Raw genomic sequence first — 17,526 nt, 5'->3', positions numbered from 1 at the left:
ATTCATATCCTGAATATTTAGTATAAAAAAACGCAAAAATGTTTTTTTGAAGTACAAAATCAGATATACAGTATATTGTGGGAATGACAGGTCTATGTATATTTTAAAAAATATTTTCTAAAATACTTCTTTTTTTTAACCCTGATGATTCTTTGAATTCTTCGCTGTGAGTCCCTTTGCATGCTGAGAATTTACAAACACAAAATGGGCTAAAAAGATCTGTCGACCTTTACCAACAACTAGATACCCCAAACAATTATATAAGCATGGTTTATGTTGTCTTTCCCCGTCCGTCCTTCAGCAGAGCTTCTTCAGCCTGATCGATTATGTACTCAGAAATATGTTAGATGCAGCGGTGAATAAAGAAAAGGCTGTTTAGGCCAGACGTGCCGCTGAGTGTCCCTCCCCTCAAATAAACGCCAACACCAGGACAAGCTTGTCGATTTTCCTCCTATAGGTTACCGTGGAGATGGCACAACCTGGGTGTCCCCACACATCCCTATGGAAAACGCTTGCCCTTTGATGGTGCAACTTTTTTTTTTTTTCTCGAGACGAAAACTTTTGTTTTGAGATGTGCATTCTTAAATGATTTGTTTGAGGTGTGCGTGTTTTAAGTGACTTGTTTGATATGTGGGTGTGGAGGCTCGAGTCTGTGTTTATTGTGGCATGTGGAGTGAAATGCCCCATTACCACCCCCCAAATTCAGTGTGCGTGATCATCGACTTACCAAAAAACTTTTATACGCTTTAATTAAAACCGTGTTTCGGCTGCACATATTGAATGACCCTCAGAGAAAAGCACCACTGATCCGGTTGCTATAACGACACCAAATATTTCAACCTCTCTCTTTTTCTCTGTCTGCTTCTCTCCTTCTCATAGTAGCTGTTTATTTATACAAATATAGTTCGTTTTTTTTTCCCAGGTTCTAATCGAGCTGATAAATGTGTGTTGGTTTTGATGTTAAAATGATGTATTATTGATTCGGATAACCATCAAATTGACAGAGATGCATAACTTTAATTCTAAATGTGTGGCTAATAATACACTGCAAAAAAAAAAAAAAAATTATGTTGGTTTAACTTTAAAAAAGTGGCCTAAAATAACATGGGTGCTTTAATTTTGTTCATTGAAATAAAACAAATTGAGTTAATACGATGAAGGAGATTGGTTTAATCAACGGAAACTCAAAATATGATGTTATCTGAACCATATAAATTGACAAAGTTGATTTGACAGAAGATAAAAAAGAGTTGATTTGATAAAAGAAAAAACTGTTGTAATAACAAATCATGATTTTTTTTTTGATTTTTTTTTTTTTACAGTGCATAAATATTTGTTTGGGCCAGTTTGCCATTTCACAATAGCCTAATTAATCTTCTTTGCTATCATTATACATAAGTGAAATTGCAAGGTAAGGCTTTTTTGCAGTAATCTTTCAAATGCTTTATTCTTAAAACTTGTAAATGGCCATTGAGTTATACATTATATATATATATATATAGGCTACTGTAAAAAAAACTGCCTTCAATTTTTAATTACAATCAACTTAATAATTGAGTGATTGTAATTTCAACTTAAATTCCATTAAACTGGCTTAAAAAAACGAGTTGAATCTTGTATAACTTAAAAAATGTAACTTATTTTGATGAGTTAAAGCAATGTGAAAACATATACGTTGTCATAACGTATTGATCATATCATTTTTAATATGAATTGTATTTATTATTCGATATAAATATTTAGGCTATGCAAACAAAATATATATAAACGAGAAATGCATTCTGTTTATTGCGTCCGCCACAATGAAACTCCAAAAGAACCCAACTGGCTGTTTCTCTCCAAATCCCCTGCAGAATAATGAAGACACAAAACAGGGGAGTGCGAGACCACCAACCTGACATGGTCGATGCATATTAGAGGGGCACAAAGCTCTAATAAACTTCTCCCGTATCATTTTTAATGGAAAAGCAGCTGCTTCTAAAGCTGATGTCGGATAGAGATCTCTCCCTCTTCTCTCTCGCCCTTTGAAAGCCCCTTTCTTTCTTTCGTGTGCGTGTGATTCTGGAGGGGTATTGCTTTGCTCTTTTCGTTGGCCAAGCACAATTGTGTTATTGGAGATAATTAATTCAATCCCCATCAGAAGGTATTAGGAGCGCCTTGGCCCTGTAGTGCTTTTCCAAACTCAGAATGAAAAGAGGGAGAAGAAAGGTCTACGGGTAGACCCGCTGATGGGCGCTTTGAACTAAAGGGCCGTGTGCATTGTTGTCGAAATTTTGCTCCATAAGGCTGAAGAAAGCGCCAGAGCTTTTGATGGGGCAACGAGAAATGCCACATAAGTTTGAACACTGCCTGCTGATCGCATATGTTAAGTCTGGCTCGCGCTATAATTGCACAATGCATCGTAAAGGTCGCGTTATGGAAATAAAACCTTTCGGGTGTTGCTCTGTACAATCACTGCGCCAATTACAAACAATAAAATTCCCATGCAAATTAGAGCATATCTAAATTACACCCATGCACGTCAATATTTAAATTATATGATTATATAGGGAATGAATGAGGAGTTCGTTAACCCTGACAGTGCGTTCGTTAAGAGGTTTTCCTAAAAACGTGTTAAATAATTATATATATTTCACAGTTGGTTGGTTCTTAGATTTTCAAGACCGCGCATTAATAATGCTTTAGTTTGGTTTCATTATCATCAGCTTTTAGTTGACGTATAGACCATGGTTTCTATCATAAAGATTTATAAATTATTTCAAGAAAACAATGTTTCCGATAAAGCATTTGATTGAGGACCAAATATACATAATCAAATTTCACCTGGCGTAACTGCTGCGACATATGAACTCGATCATGGTGCAAGTTTTCCACAAAATCGATCATAATGATTTCAAATTATCAGAATCGGTGGTAGGCTACAATATTTTACATTTACATTTTATTTATAGTTTTATTTCGATTTGTATCTCAATTAATCAAGCCCACATATTTTATTTTTGTAAGCAGGTAGCCTAAATTCTGTTATATTTACACATTTTTTAGTTAATAAAATATAAAGCAATCAGTTTTATAATGCACTTGTCGTGCGCATGAGAGAAGGTAATTTAGATTATTCAATTAAATCTGTGATTTTGTTGAATCTTTACCATCAAAAAGTACGCAATTTTATTTTCTAATGCTTTTGAGTGATTATTATTTTTATTTATTTATTTGACAAATTTCAGTATCGATTATTGACATTGGTAACTTTACCATCTTTAATTAGGCTAAATATCTCTGTCGCGAGCTCTAATTCAATATCATATAAATTGACCGCACCGGACACTCATTTTGGAAACAAAATGTGGTCTTAATTTTTTATTTGAATTAAAAATAAGAGGCAAACATATAAGCTATATAACTTTATTTTATATAGGCTGCACATATCGAGATTTCTCAAGCCTGAAGTCAATTATCCATTTTATTTACGCATCGGGGGGGAATTACAAGATAATTAAATGAATTTCACGGCTACTCAGCCAAAATGCGTGTATACAAAATACCATGATCAAAGTCAAATCTGTTCAGGTTCACGGGCCCATCATGTAGGTTACGCTCCACAAAAAGATGATTTGGCCTCTCTATGATATTGTTTAAAATCCCATTTAAAACGAGATCGGATCTTTTATGAAGCGAGTCTTTGAGGCTGCGCGTGTGTTAGACTTGGATTTTCTCTTGGTCTTTTACCAACATCAAGTCAAAACCAGACGGGCTCAGCCAAAAGCTGGCTTTGAGCGCAGACAGCCTATATTAAAGAATTTAATCGGATTCAAAATAGCATTATTTCTATTTTATTTCCGGTATTATTGAAGTTATTGAGCATGCATTACTTGGACATAAAATAATGCAACAACAAAAAATACACGAAAGAGAATCAGTTATACCGAAATGAAATAAAATCATGTATTCTTAAAAAAATAAACATCTAGTTTTTAACCAATAATTGCTAATGTAATTTCACTAAGAAAAAAAATGCATGCATGAACCTCTTTGTATAAAAATGTCACAAACGTTTTGCTTGATTAAGAAATACATATTTTATTCACAATGCATTTCCACCTCGGATTAATTTATTTCAATACAAGATTGGGAAGTGTTTTTTTGTCCAAACGAGGTAAGTAACCCCCAAAAATAATGAGTAAAATGACAACATTCAAATACATCTGCAACAGACAAGGGGCTTCGCTTTTATACCAGCAACAAGACCAAAAGTTGACCTTCATTCGTGCACGTTGTAACAATGGGGAACTACAAGTTTTGGGGGGATCACAACAAGTATTTTACAAGCTCAAAAATGATTTTAAATACACTAGCAATGATTTGTAACTGGGATATACAGTCATTGGAAACACTTTACAATATTTTATTATACACATACACATTTTGTTATATTTTAAAGTAACAGTTCTTTTGCACCAAGTGCATGCAAAAAAAATAAAATAAAGTTTTTTCCCCCCCTTAGTCGGCAACTGACTAAGACGTATTAAGAACAGGCCTGGAATACACACCTTGGTAGTAAGAGGCCTCTAAAGCCGAAGGGTCCATGCTGGCTCTCCCGGCCATGGGCAAGCTGGAAGACATCCCTGAGCCATATGAGGAATATTGCAACGCTTGTTCGTAGGCTTTCAATTCCAGTTTATGCTGTTGCTCTGAAGAGGACATTAAATTATTGATGGAAAACGGGTGGTTGAAGGAGTAATGAGGGTCTCCTTTGAGGTGCAGCTGGGGTTCGTGGGCCATAGAGTGCAGCGAGGACAGGGACGTGGACACGGGGTGCACCTGTGGGCCGGTGCTCTTCAGTTCAGAGTTAGCGGTGCTACCGCTCCTGTGGTCCAAACTGGGAGGACTGGACGACTGGTTCGAAGAGGTTATGGAGCTGGAGTCCATATGCACAGGTTTGCTGCTGGTGCTGTCACTGGCCGGTGAGCCAGAGCCGCTCGAATGCTCTCTCTTTCCGTCAGACCTCTTTCCATCGGGCAACTTTTTGTCGCATTTAAAGCGCTTCTGTCTTCGCAGGTAACAGCCATTCTCAAACATATTCCCAGAATCTGGATGCAGGGCCCAGTAGGAGCCCTTTCCCGGCTTGTCGGGTGACCTGGACACCTTGACGAAACAGTCGTTGAAGGACAACGAGTGCCTGATGGAGTTCTGCCACCTTTGCTGGTTCTGACGGTAGTAGGGGAACAGGTCCATTATCCACTGGTAAATCTCACTCAAGGTAAGCATTTTGCTGGGTGCCTGCTGGATGGCCATCGTGATGAGGGAGATGTAGGAGTAGGGCGGTTTGGCGTGCGGGTAACTTCTCCTGAAGGTCTTGTTGTCTCTGGCCCGGTTGAGGTTGGGTTGCGCGTATGTCATGGAGCTCATGGTGGGGCTCATGCTGGAGTAGGGGTTCAGCGCGTTCATGGAGCTGTGCTGAGCCGTCATGGCGTTCAGGTTGGACGGGCTGAGCGCGGTGCCCATGCTCGACACGCCGCCGCCCATCCCGTTCATGTGGCCGGTGGCGCCCGGGGGCATCCCGGCCATGGTGCCCGGGCTCAGACCGGCACTCAGCGCTGGGTTCGCATAGGACATGTTAAAAGAACTGGAAGTCATATTCCCACTGGTGGACATGCTCATGTAACTGTTCATATTATTCATGGAGCTCAGCCCAGCGTTCATGCTGCTGTTCGTCATGGGAGAATAGACCTAAAAGAAAGAAAGAAATCGTAATACATTTGTATTCAGCACTTTTATAGAGTGTAGTAATTTAGCATCTTTTCTCTGAGACAATAATGTAGCCTAGTTTTCCCCACCTTTTTTTCTTTTCCAAAACAAGATTGAAAAAAAAATCAGGCTAACACCATTAAAAATTGAGGTAATCTAGATGTAACGTTTTTATTTTATGTTCTTTTTAAAATAACGAAATGTTGAATGTGGATTCGCTGATGCACGTGACAGTAGAAATAAAAACGTAGGAGTTTTATCGCGTTTGTTTAAATTTAATTTTGCAATGACTCAAATTGAACGAGGCAAAACAGAATCTTGTAATGGAAATGTGGGACATGTCTATACATAATCGATAATAAATTGAATAAAAATAGCTTAGTCAGACAACAATTTCAGATAGTTGATATTATCTAGGCCTATAGAAAATTATATTTGATAAACTCTTCCAAGACTATTTTGACTTTATTGTCACTTGCAATGGCATCACTACTGCCACCAAGTGGGTTAATCAATGGCTGATATTTATATCAGCTTCAGACAACAATTCTGCAGAATATATATTTTACATTTAATTCCTCCGTTTAAAAAGTGTTTGTAGCGTAAGCCTCAGTTTGAGTCTGTTGATCCATAATTCGTGCATGCATCTACAAACTTTCTGACTATCCCAGCAGCTCAGAGTGGCAGTAATAATAATAGTCTCTCACCTCTTGTGCATCATTATAGTAGCTGCTCCAGTCTGGAGTTTCGTGTCCTTCCATTTTCACTGCGCCTAACATTATGGAGGAAATCCGCACCTCGTGCACATGCAGTTCCAGACTCACAGCGCGCGTGTGTGAGTGAGTGTGTGTGTGAGTGAGTGTATGTGTGCGTGTGCGTCCTGGCACCGCGCGCAGTCACTGGTGGGATGTTGTGCGTGGCTTTGGGTAAAGTGAGGAAATGTTGGGACCGAACTGGAGATCTTCCCCTGCCTGTTACGTAGAACACGGTACAGCCCACTTTCTGTGTCTCATTTGCCTGGATCTCTCTCCTGCTTCCAGGAACACGTCTACTCTGCTGTTTTTAAATAGGAATGACCCGTGTGTTTTATTGCACAATACTGTATTACCTGTAAAAAGGTTTTAAAAACGAACCATCTTTTAATTTAAACTCTATTAGAAATAAACACATTATGATGAATAATATTGAATATCCGATATATTTTTGGCACATTGTAGCCCATTTTAAATTTTATTTTAAATGGAAACATTTTAAATTATTTTATTATATATTTTTTCTTCCTTTTTTTCAAAATAAGGGTAGGACTTTATAGCTTTAATTAATTAAGCCAGCATTATAATGTTATAGGCCTATAAAAAAAACAAGTGTTAATTATGAATTCAAATGAAGCGAGTGATCTTGTAAAGTGCAATATAATTAATGTAATATAGTAAAATTATATATTATGTAACATATTAAGTTATATCTTTCAGCAATTTTTAGAAAACATTATGTAATGATAACATGTTCAAACAAAACATATGAATCATGACATTTCTAACTGGGCCTTTTTGAATATACATAAATACTGCATGATCTGTTAAGCATTATTTAATGTTGTAATTGATTTATGTTATTCATGAACACTACTAATAGTGACTTGCAATAATTTTACATTTAAAATGACATTTTAACATATATTCTTTCTAATCCATAAGATAGATAAGTTATTATAAAGTGTTATCAAATTATCACAAAAAATATTATTTAAATATCAAAATGTATGACCAAATATGAATTCTATCATAACTAGGCCTGTTTGAACAGTTTATTTAAATAATAGGCTACTTAACAAATCATGTAATGTATTTCGAATGTCAGAAATGCTGTCACCAAGAAGCTTAACAGAACAGCAGAAGAAATATTACCAACTTGCAATAACTTTGCAGCCTATTAATTTTGGTACTGAAGCCAGGTGTTTAGGAAGGAACTGGAAACCCCACCATCTCCCTCCTTTTATTTCTCAAATGAACAAGAGGTCACATTTCCCAGTGTACACCTGCTAATGAGCGAATGACAGCACTGATCATCCACTTACAGCGGATTATCTCCAGTGATCTCTCACACCATTAGAGCACAGATCGATTCCTCACAGGACGGAGGGAAATGGCCCTTGAAGCAAAGAACATTAGACCATGTCAAAGCCCCCATGAGACAGACAGCCAGAGAGAGAGAGAGAGGTAGAGGGGTAGAGAGAGCAATAGCGATGGTATCAGGACTGTCTTGTGAGTAGATTTAATGCATGATTTATAAAATAATAGGCCTATAAAAACTGCCTGCTTTATATATTTGCTTTAACAAACAGTGCATTGCATTAGATAGGCCTAAGTTATGTTATGCTAAAAATCCTTTTTTTTTTTTTTTGTGCAGCAATTGTGTGTTCTTATCAAAAATAAAATGGCAAGGTTCTTTGGAGATAATAAAGTTCTTCAGGTCAGTATTTTAAAGTACCGGCAGGTATGGTTTTCTTGAGAACTAGAGAATAAAAAGCACTTTTTGGGATTTTAAAATCATAATGTAATTAGAATGTAAAAATATATATATATATATATATATATATATATATATATATATATATATATATATATATATATATATATTATTGGAACCTTTATTTTGAACGCACATTTAATCTGTTAAATCTTGTTTTTCTCTATTCTGTGATTGTGTGTAAATAGAAAGGCATCTTTGCACTATAGCTCACCATGATTACCATTTCAGTTTGTTCTGCAAATCTGAGTGCACTCTTTTATTGCCATCGATTGCTTCATGAAGAACCTTTAACATTCATGGAACCTTTCCATTCCACAAAAGGTTCTTTATAGTTTAAAAGGGTTTTTATATATATATATAGTTTATAGTTTTCTTTGCACTAAGGGGGAAATTATTCTTTTAAGAACTGTTCACTGAAGGTTTTTTGGGGGGAACCGAAAATGGTTCTTCAATGTGATGCTAAAACACCTATTTGGGACCTTTATTTTTAAGAGGGTTTTCTTGTCGTTCTAGCAGCCAGTCAGTGCTATATGCGTACAAAAAATTGCATGCATGGAAAAAATAACAATTATTAACATCAAGAGATAATTATCTACTTGATCATGATCTTATTGTGCAGATTTTCACTGGCAGCCCTGGCACGCGCATGCATGGGGACGGCCGGTTGCTAGGAGACGCTGCATGGCGTTTCTCTGTTTGAGTTTCTGAGGTAAAAAGCTGCAGTTATTTTTCAGCAAATAGTTAGTACAATTTTATTTGAAGTAGATTTTCAGGCGGAAATACATAAATGAAAAGGTAAGGTGCTTTTAAAGAGTACCTTTTTAATGATTTATTAAGATTTATTGTGTCACAGCACGAAAAGAGCAACTTTTGAGCATGCGGGCTAAGTTAGCTGGCTAACTATAACGTTAGCGTTCATAGCTTTTTGAACTGTAAAACTGCAGTTTCTGTTCTTTCGAAACTATTTATGCATTTTTTATTTATGCGGCGAGAATGTATAATGATTATTTCATGGGAGTCAGAAAAGAAAATGAGGATAAATAATAAAACATTGCAAAATAGCTCGAACTGAACTGTTGGACAAAATCATGTAAAAATTATTTTAAAAATATTTAGCAAATATAACGTTAGCTCTTTTACCAGTCTCGACTTAAATGTTATTGCTTATTTATTAAATGAGGCAATGTTAGCCTAATAAAAGATATTGCTGGTTTAAATAAAAAAAGTAAGTTAACGTTACCTGGTTCATTGAAATGCAAGATTTAAGTTAATACAATGAAGATTGGTTTAATAAATAGAAACTCAGTATATGATGCTTTCTGAACAACTAAGTTGATTTGACAAAAGATAAAAAGTCGTGATAGCAAATCATGAAAAAAAAATTTTTTCGTTGTTTTTCCTTTTTGATTTCGAGGATTTCCAGTATACGAAAGACTTATGAATCCAATCAGAACAGAAGACTTCTTCCTTACCTTGCCAGGTAAGACCTGTCATCACAGATTTACCTCCCATCCTGACAAAACCCAGCTGTGTTGAGTCTCAAATAGACTTTCACTTTTCCTCTCCTCTGCAAACTGCCCCCTAAATCCATGTCTCAACAAAGACCAACAAAATGAGCCGGGGTCAGAGCACAAGCCCAAACATTTCCTCCATTGACAAATCCGTGAACACAATGGCTCTTCCAAAACTTAAAGCCAGGCATGGGATTGTCAGAAAGCCAGTCATAGCCTCTCTCGCAGGGACCACCAAAGCAGTATCCTTGTCCCAAAGGCCCCAACCTCCTGCTAAGCCCAGATCAGAGTGGCCCTTATCAGCAGCTGGATCTTACAAACTTCACACACTTGCTCAGCAGGTCTCAGGTGAGGAGAAGAAAACCTCCAGCGCTCACCAGTCCACTATCTGTGAAAGACAGAACCGGCGGGACTCGGGCAGCTCTAATGACAATGAGGCATCAAGCTCTGTGAATTCAGCACAGAATGGGCATATAGGAGTGCAGAGAGGAAAGACTGAACAATTCTGGGAGCCTCATGAGCATCAAACTCTCTCCAAACACAGCAGCTCCCAGAGTCACACCAGCAGCGCTGGCTCCAGCACCATCCAAAGTGTCAAATCCACCTCTGATCTGCTGGAGGAAGCCAGAACTATTGCTGGACTCCAGCCGCCAGATGAGGTTGACCAGCAGAGGGCGGCAAATGAGAGCTTGGCAGACTCATTAGTGATGGAAAGTGGGCACATACCTGTAGTAGAGGATGACAGTGGTGCAACTTTCTCTGACCAAGCAATGGTACATTCGATGGAAAGAGAAGCTGGAAACAACTGCAGCTCTGATGATGAGGTTAGCTGTTTATTTTATTTTATTTTTTATTTTGTTTTGTTTTATATGTAATATTGAACACAGCTACAGCTCTGATGGTGAGGTTAGCCGTTTATTTTATTTTATTTGGAAAGAGAAGTTGGACACAGATACTTTATTATTTTATTTTATTTGGAAAGAGAAGTTGGACACAGCTACTTTATTATTTTATTATTTATTCATTTATTATTAGCAGCTAAGCACCAAAGGTGTGTAGGCACCTATTGTATCTGTTAAGGTGCGTTCCATTCGACAGGGTCCCTATGCAGTGTTCACTGCTCCCTACTCCCTGAACACAGTATATCAGTTGAAGTGGACTTCGGTGACAATAATCACTCATTTGGAATGCCCTGCAATGTCATCAAAGAAAGGCAATGAAGGGGTCGTGCAGATTATGATATAACAAATAAATATAGAAATTTACTTTACTTTCAAATGTAAAATCATTTAATAGCCCTATATATATACAAAACCATTTGGTATAAATGTGCTCTTAATATGGTCTTATTGTAGTAATTGTAGAGGTCTAAACTCGTGCGCTTTCTTTCCCATGCGCAGCTGCATAGCAAACATTCCTGAGGTAAATAAAGTAAAATATTTTTTTTTTTAAATGACAGTGCCTCAGCTGCTTCTCAGAACTTTTCATTTATTTAGATATTCACACAATAGACTATGGACATGTAACATTCATCACCCTAACCATTCATAAATTCTCTAATTTGTATAATAATAACAACAATATTTATGAATTCTCAAATGCCTAAGTAAACTCAGAACCGTTAGAATTTTTCATTTAAAATGTAAAATCTCTTCCAACGGCTCTGCTCTATGGTTAGTTCAGGCTGGTGACGCGGTGCACAATGACAGTTGGGTGATTTTCGCTCTCCACTTCCTGTAAAGTGATGTATCGATGTGCCGTTTGCAGTGCCCTTCGAACTGAACATATTCGCTCCCTTCGGATTGGAATCTCGCGAAATACCCTGTGAAGTCCACTTCACAGTCCACTTACGGTCGAATGGAACGCACCTATAGTGTTTCTTCTTCGTTGTCTTCCGCTCTTGAGTCTATGGCAGCCTATAAAACTGCTTGAGGCAAAATTATGAAATTTGGCACACAGATAGAGGACAGTCTGAACATTAACTAGTCAAGTCAAGTTACAATACAGATTGTTTCAAAGCAACTTTACAGTGATAAACAGAAAAATAATGATTCAATGATGCAAACATAGTTCAATACTGCAGCTCTAAAAAGAAAGAAAAGAGTCATTTTTCAGCTGAAGTCAGTTTGTTCAGTGTTGAACCAGTTCCATTCAGCTATAAAGCAGCTCTGCAGAAAAAAGTGATCATTATCCAGCTCAGTTCAGTTCTCATCAAATAGTGTCAGTGCAGTCATGTCAATAATATTATTGATTATTAAGTGTCCCCAATTAAGCAAGCCAGAGGCAACAGTGGCAAGGAAGCCAAACTCCATAAGGTGACAGAATGGGATTTTTTTTTGGTAGAGACCAGGCTCAGTCGGGGAACAAGTTCTCCTCTGGCCAAACTGAGCATCTTGGGCCCTGTCCCAAATGGCACCCTAAGCATTAGCGGTCTTCCTACGAGTTCGCACGTTCGTGATGTAACGCCGCTTTGACTGCTGGGAAGAAGTCTGCTGTAGAGTTTGCTTCAGTGCGGGCTCGGCAAAAGTGCGGTTTGAGGGCGCATATCAACGAGCACCCTTCTGAAACCTAATATGACAAATGGGACTCCCTACGGTCTCATGGACTTAACGGACACACGCCAGGGGCAGCCATTGTAAGTCCACAAGACCGAAAGTGCATATGAAGTGTGCCATTTGGGACAGGGCCTTGGTGTCATTTAATTCCAGGCCGCAGCTGGAAGTAAATTTGGAGTCTCTAACTCATTCTCTAGCGCCACCAACTGTCCAAAGTTGCTCTTACATTTTTGCTAATACCTTTTGAATCATAAGGGCTAGGATTTTTTTTTGCATCCCAATTCACCTACTTATACTATGCCCTAGAAGTATGTACTGTTTTTATAAAGAAACAGTACAAACTTTTGAGTGTATCGCAGTAGGCAAGCCTTGGGACATGCTACTTCGTCATAACTGCGTCTTAAACGGACAGCTCTGTTGTTTAGTTACACGCATCCTGTCACCATAAACTGGCCTGTCAATCATCTTGTCACAGTTAAAATCCTCCACATTCAATTTAATTTAATTTCAGAGAGAAATATAGCTGCTGCACGTTAATCTGCCAGTCGTGGGTCTTTCATGCGGAGAACTCTCCTCGTGTGTTTGTATTTTGCATAATGATGCATTTAAGTTAATGACCAAACTTATCTTTACAGAAGTTCACAATGCTGTTGCAGATGAAATAAATAAATATCTTTTCTTCAGGTTAGATACTGATTATTAATCACTCAAACCCCTTTATCTAAACCTCTCTACTTAACCATTGGACTCACAGATCCACCATGTTTGTAGTTTTTTAAAAACATTTTCTTATTCGTTTTTGTAGTTCTAATCGAATTCTCATCCAACATTCAATAAGTTCTGGGCAATATTAGCCTTTAGAGTGTGCACGGATTCTTACCGTAAAAAGTTGACCATCCAGGTATCTTTGGAATTCTCATTTCAACAAAATTTGGGACTTATTATAATTTCAAATACTATTTAGGACGGATAGTATGCGAATTAGGATGCAGCAATTCCTTTTTCCTCTGATTCCCTGGCAAAGGCTGATTCGATTGTACCCTTATTTTCTTGTCCTGAACATTTTTCCACCTACCTTTTCAAACTTGTCCTAGATGGTTTGTTTTGATTTTCACCAAAATTGGCTCAGATCATCTTCAGACCATGCTGGCAAAAATTTATTAAAACATTTTTGATAAACCAAATCATTCATGAATAACGGCAGTGGCTCAGTGGTTCATGTGGGTTGTCTACAAACCGGAAGGTTGTTGGTTCAATCCTCGGTTCCACCTGACCAAGTGTCGAGGTGTCCATGAGCAAGACACCTAACCCCAGCTGCTCCCGACGAGCTGGATGGCGCCTTGCATGGCTCGTCGGTGTATGAATGAGTGGGTGAATGTGAGGCAAGTTGTAAAGCGCTTTGGTGGCCATTGGGTCTGTGAAAGCGCTATATAAATGCAGTCCATTTACCATTTACCATTTGACGAAGAGCATGTCAAAATGGATGCGAGGCTGTATCTCCGCAACGTTTTAGCGTATTGAGACAAATCTTGGTACATGTCATCACAAGCATGACCAGAAGCTACATGCAGTGTTTCTGCATAGATCCACCTTCTGGTCAGGAGATATTAAAAATAGCTATTTTTGCTTATAACGTCTTGCCCAAAAATCATAAAACTGGTCTTATTTGATTCAGTGCAGCATACTGAGTTGAACAATACCCATTTTTCCCATATCGGCCACTTTGAGTTTTAAATACATTAGCGTATCAATAAGAATAGCGTATAACTAGCTAATAACTATCTATGCCCTGGAGGTACTCAAAAGGCTTCAAGACATCTTGTGGTTCGAAATTGTAGTCCACCATTTTGAATTTCGTTGAAAAGCTACTTTTTCGAACTCCTTCTGGCACGTTTACTAGCCGATTATCACCATCGTAAGACCATTCTGGCAAAAAGTTACTAAAAGCTTTTTGATTGATCATTTTGAACAGCATATTTTGTATCTAATGCAAAACATTCATACTTTTTTTTAAATGCGGCTTAAAGGTATAGTGCACAAGCGTAATTTCGAACTTCCGCTATTGTCAGAAGTCGGCATGTCAGTTTCCGGTTTACGGCTGTTCATCCGCAACCGCTATAAACGAACAAGATGAGTGCTGCTGTTGTACGAAAAAAAGAGTTGTTAAACACATCTAAGTTTCTAAGAATTGTAGGTAGATCCATCATCTAAAGCCCGTTTCACACATACCCCGTTTGCAGTGTGTGTTGCGGTGCAGGAGCAACGCGCGCTATAGTGCTTTCACATATGATGCGTTTGCAGTGAATAACTGATCCGCGGCTGTACCACAAACACATACTTACTATTTTTTTTTTTGCGCGTCGCCCAAAATGTCTATTTTGTGCAGCCACTGCGCACGAAGGTTGGTGTTTTTCGGGAAGAGTTGGAAGCTCAAATGGCTGTTAGCGACTTGAAGCAAGTGGCACACAGCAGTGTCCTAACGCACCATGTTAACAGGTTAGGGCTTTCACTTTTCACACCGTTTCAGATGCGGCACGTATAACAGCAGTGCAGCGATCGTTTCTGCACCGAATTTATTTCTGCTGTGTTGCATTAAAGTGACACCGCATGTTTCGTGGTCAAAATGCACAAAGATTGACCTGAAAATGTAGTAATTTCACCATAAATGCGTTTCATTAAATAAAATGTAGTAATCTCACCATAAATGCATTTAATATACCCGGTACTACTATTTTTCACAGTCATCTGAAGACTGTGAAGACCGGGGTAAATCAAGGAAAACTACAATTAAGGCGACATAATGAACAACACTCGTCTCATTCGTGGAGGTGGAAAAACAAGTTCTTTGTGACATGCAAGATCTATTGTAGGCTATTACAATTTAAATGCAAAAGAAAAGGCATGTGAGTCGGCTGTTTTTGCCAATTTTAAGTTTTAATTTAAAATATTTGCCATTTTAATATAGTAAATTTGACCACTTGCTTGAGCAACTTAATAGTAATGCATGGAATAATAGCCCTAACTTGCGTTGTTTAAATTGTGTTTAAACGTGCATACATCCATTAAAGAGTGTGTACAAAGAGAATCGCAATGCTGACAACTTTTTTTGAAATAAAAGTTGCAGCACAACTTCTGGATTTTAAATAAAAATAGTAAGTATGTGTTTGTGGTACAGCCGCGGATCAGTTATTCACTGCAAACGCATCATATGTGAAAGCACTATAGCGCGCGTTGCTCCTTCACCGCAACACACACTGCAAACGGGGTATGTGTGAAACGGGCGTTAGATGATGGATCCACCTACAATTCTTAGAAACTTAGATGTGTTTAACAACTCTTTTTTTCGTACAACAGCAGCACTCATCTTCTTCGTTTATAGAGGTTGCGGATGAACAGCCGTAAACCGGAAACTGACATGCCGACTTCTGACAATAGCGGAAGTTCGAAATTACGCTTGTGCACATAGCCTATTGTAGGTAGGAATTTTACAAAAAACTTTTTTCCAAATTTGTTTCAACTTTCTATTTATATCAATGCATAATTAAAATGTAAGTACTCTGATAAAAAGAGTATAAAAATCGAGTGACTCTAGACCGTTTAATCTGCACTAAACACAGCTCATTATTTCAATCCGGGACGACACAAAGGATTTGCTTAGGTGACTGTCACTCTCTCGCAACCATGGCAACCACCCTTTTGCCACACAGGATCTGCCCAATTGCGCGTACCCGTTTGATTTGAGGAATTCAAGAGGCACGGAACCTAGGAATAGCAAAACAATGGCAGAGAAAGACCAATCAAAATTCACATATGCAGTTCGCGAAGGCAAACCAGGCAAAAAAAGGAAGACTGTAACGTTACTAGAAAAGGTAATGAACAAAAAGTCTTTGGATAAACAACGATTTATCTGTCCTCGAGCTGACGATGCGGTACTTGTCTCTGGAGTGTAGTCCTCATCAGAGACAACAATGCTTTCATCATGGAAACTCTTACATGCAGAACACCATATATGTTATGAATCTTACACGAAATTCATCTTCATCACAGTGTAAATGATGGCAATGGAAAAACGTGTATCATGCAACCTGTTTTTAGCTTTGCCTTATAGATAACTAGCTCGTTAGCGAATCAATAAATATATATTTTAAACTTTACCAATATCAATATGCTAGCTTGATAGTGAGTACAAAAATACATCTTATTTGTTTATCTTCATAATGATAAAGTTAGATTTTTTATTACATGTGATTCTGACATGATGTCACTACATGCACTGCGCTCCTTCCTCTCCGCTCGTCTCAGGTAAATAATGTGTCTTCAGCTCAGCGGTCGGTGTCACGTGTTCATGTGTTTTGGGGGCGTGACTTTGGAAGGAGCCCAGAAGGGAGGGGGTGGAGTGAATGGAAATAATGAGCTGTCTTTAAAACAGTCGTGAGAGGTCTACAGACACTCGATTTTTATACTTTCTTTTTCAGAGTACTTACATTTTAATTATGCATTGATATATACAGAAAGTTTAAACAAATTTGGAAAAAAGTTTTTTATAAAAATCCTACCTACAATACCTTTAAGTGTCCAAATACTTCTTGGGGCCACTGCATAGGCAATATGTCAATGTAAAGAGATACACTATGTAAGATTACCCAGACTGCTTAGGGACAGTGTCAGTCTGCAAAGCATAAATCTTTCATCTGAATCACTGCGTAATCATAAAACATTACAAGTGTAACATAACAGTAAAATAATTCTAAGGGTAGCTGTCAGTTTTAGAAACCCCAGAGGCAACAAAGGAGCAACACTTGTTTGCTCTTCAAGGTGAGCTTGTGGCGACAATATATTGTATGAAGAGTCATTGCAGTGAGGAATTTTTCCTATTAGTACATCTTGATGGGTAAAGTCATAGGCTTGGAATGACAATGGTGTTAATGGAATGCTCATGTGTATTTTCCTTCAGGGGCAAACTCAAAGGGACACATCAGTACCACACGTCTGTCTGCCAAAAGAAAAACGTTCCCCAAGACCAATGTGCCATCCATCTGTGTCATCTGGTATCTACAAGATGGCTGAGTCAGTTTTACAGAAGGACTCTGTGTTTGGCTCTGATGGTGGAGGACTCAAGGATCTGTTATCCCAGGTAAACTCACTACAGTTTGTTTTCAAAGAAATTTTTGATAAGTATG

General features: G+C 38.0%; 2 protein-coding genes across 3 annotated transcripts in view; one reads left to right on the top strand and one right to left on the bottom strand.

Annotated features, from left to right (window-relative positions):
- Positions 1-4,054: 4,054 nt before the first annotated feature.
- On the bottom strand, positions 4,055-6,630 carry foxa1 (forkhead box A1). Its single transcript, XM_056256116.1, has 2 exons — positions 6,456-6,630; positions 4,055-5,730 (listed from the first exon to the last, which is right to left on the bottom strand). Exons 1-2 carry the CDS (start codon positions 6,525-6,527, stop codon positions 4,516-4,518), a joined length of 1,287 nt encoding a protein of 428 aa, XP_056112091.1. The 5' UTR covers positions 6,528-6,630; the 3' UTR covers positions 4,055-4,515.
- A 3,071-nt stretch (positions 6,631-9,701) lies between these two features.
- The window catches only part of ttc6 (tetratricopeptide repeat domain 6), a 45,755-nt gene continuing 37,930 nt past the window's right edge, over positions 9,702-17,526 (top strand). Inside the window, exons 1-2 of one of the 2 annotated variants that reach the window (XM_056256085.1) lie at positions 9,702-9,760; positions 17,301-17,480. In XM_056256085.1, coding sequence (XP_056112060.1) covers positions 17,370-17,480 — 111 coding nt within the window. In that variant the 5' untranslated portion in view covers positions 9,702-9,760; positions 17,301-17,369. Of the gene's footprint in view, positions 10,616-17,300; positions 17,481-17,526 lie in introns of both variants that reach the window. The other variant, XM_056256084.1, reaches the window with a different exon arrangement.

The sequence above is a fragment of the Rhinichthys klamathensis genome, unplaced genomic scaffold (assembly GCF_029890125.1).
Source record: "Rhinichthys klamathensis goyatoka isolate OS25496 unplaced genomic scaffold, OSU_Roscu_1.1 h1tg000123l_1, whole genome shotgun sequence".
Taxonomy (NCBI): domain Eukaryota; kingdom Metazoa; phylum Chordata; class Actinopteri; order Cypriniformes; family Leuciscidae; genus Rhinichthys; species Rhinichthys klamathensis.
This window is presented reverse-complemented; position numbering and strand designations above follow the sequence as displayed.

What these genes read in the sequence shown, in the direction of transcription:
- foxa1 (XM_056256116.1), bottom strand. Translation starts at nt 6,527, where the DNA reads ATGTTAGGCGCAGTGAAAATGGAAGGACACGAAACTCCAGACTGGAGC. An exon ending in ACTATAATGATGCACAAGAG is followed by an intron (nt 5,731 to 6,455) that starts GTGAGAGACTAT and finishes TCTTTCTTTTAG; the next exon opens with GTCTATTCTCCCATGACGAA.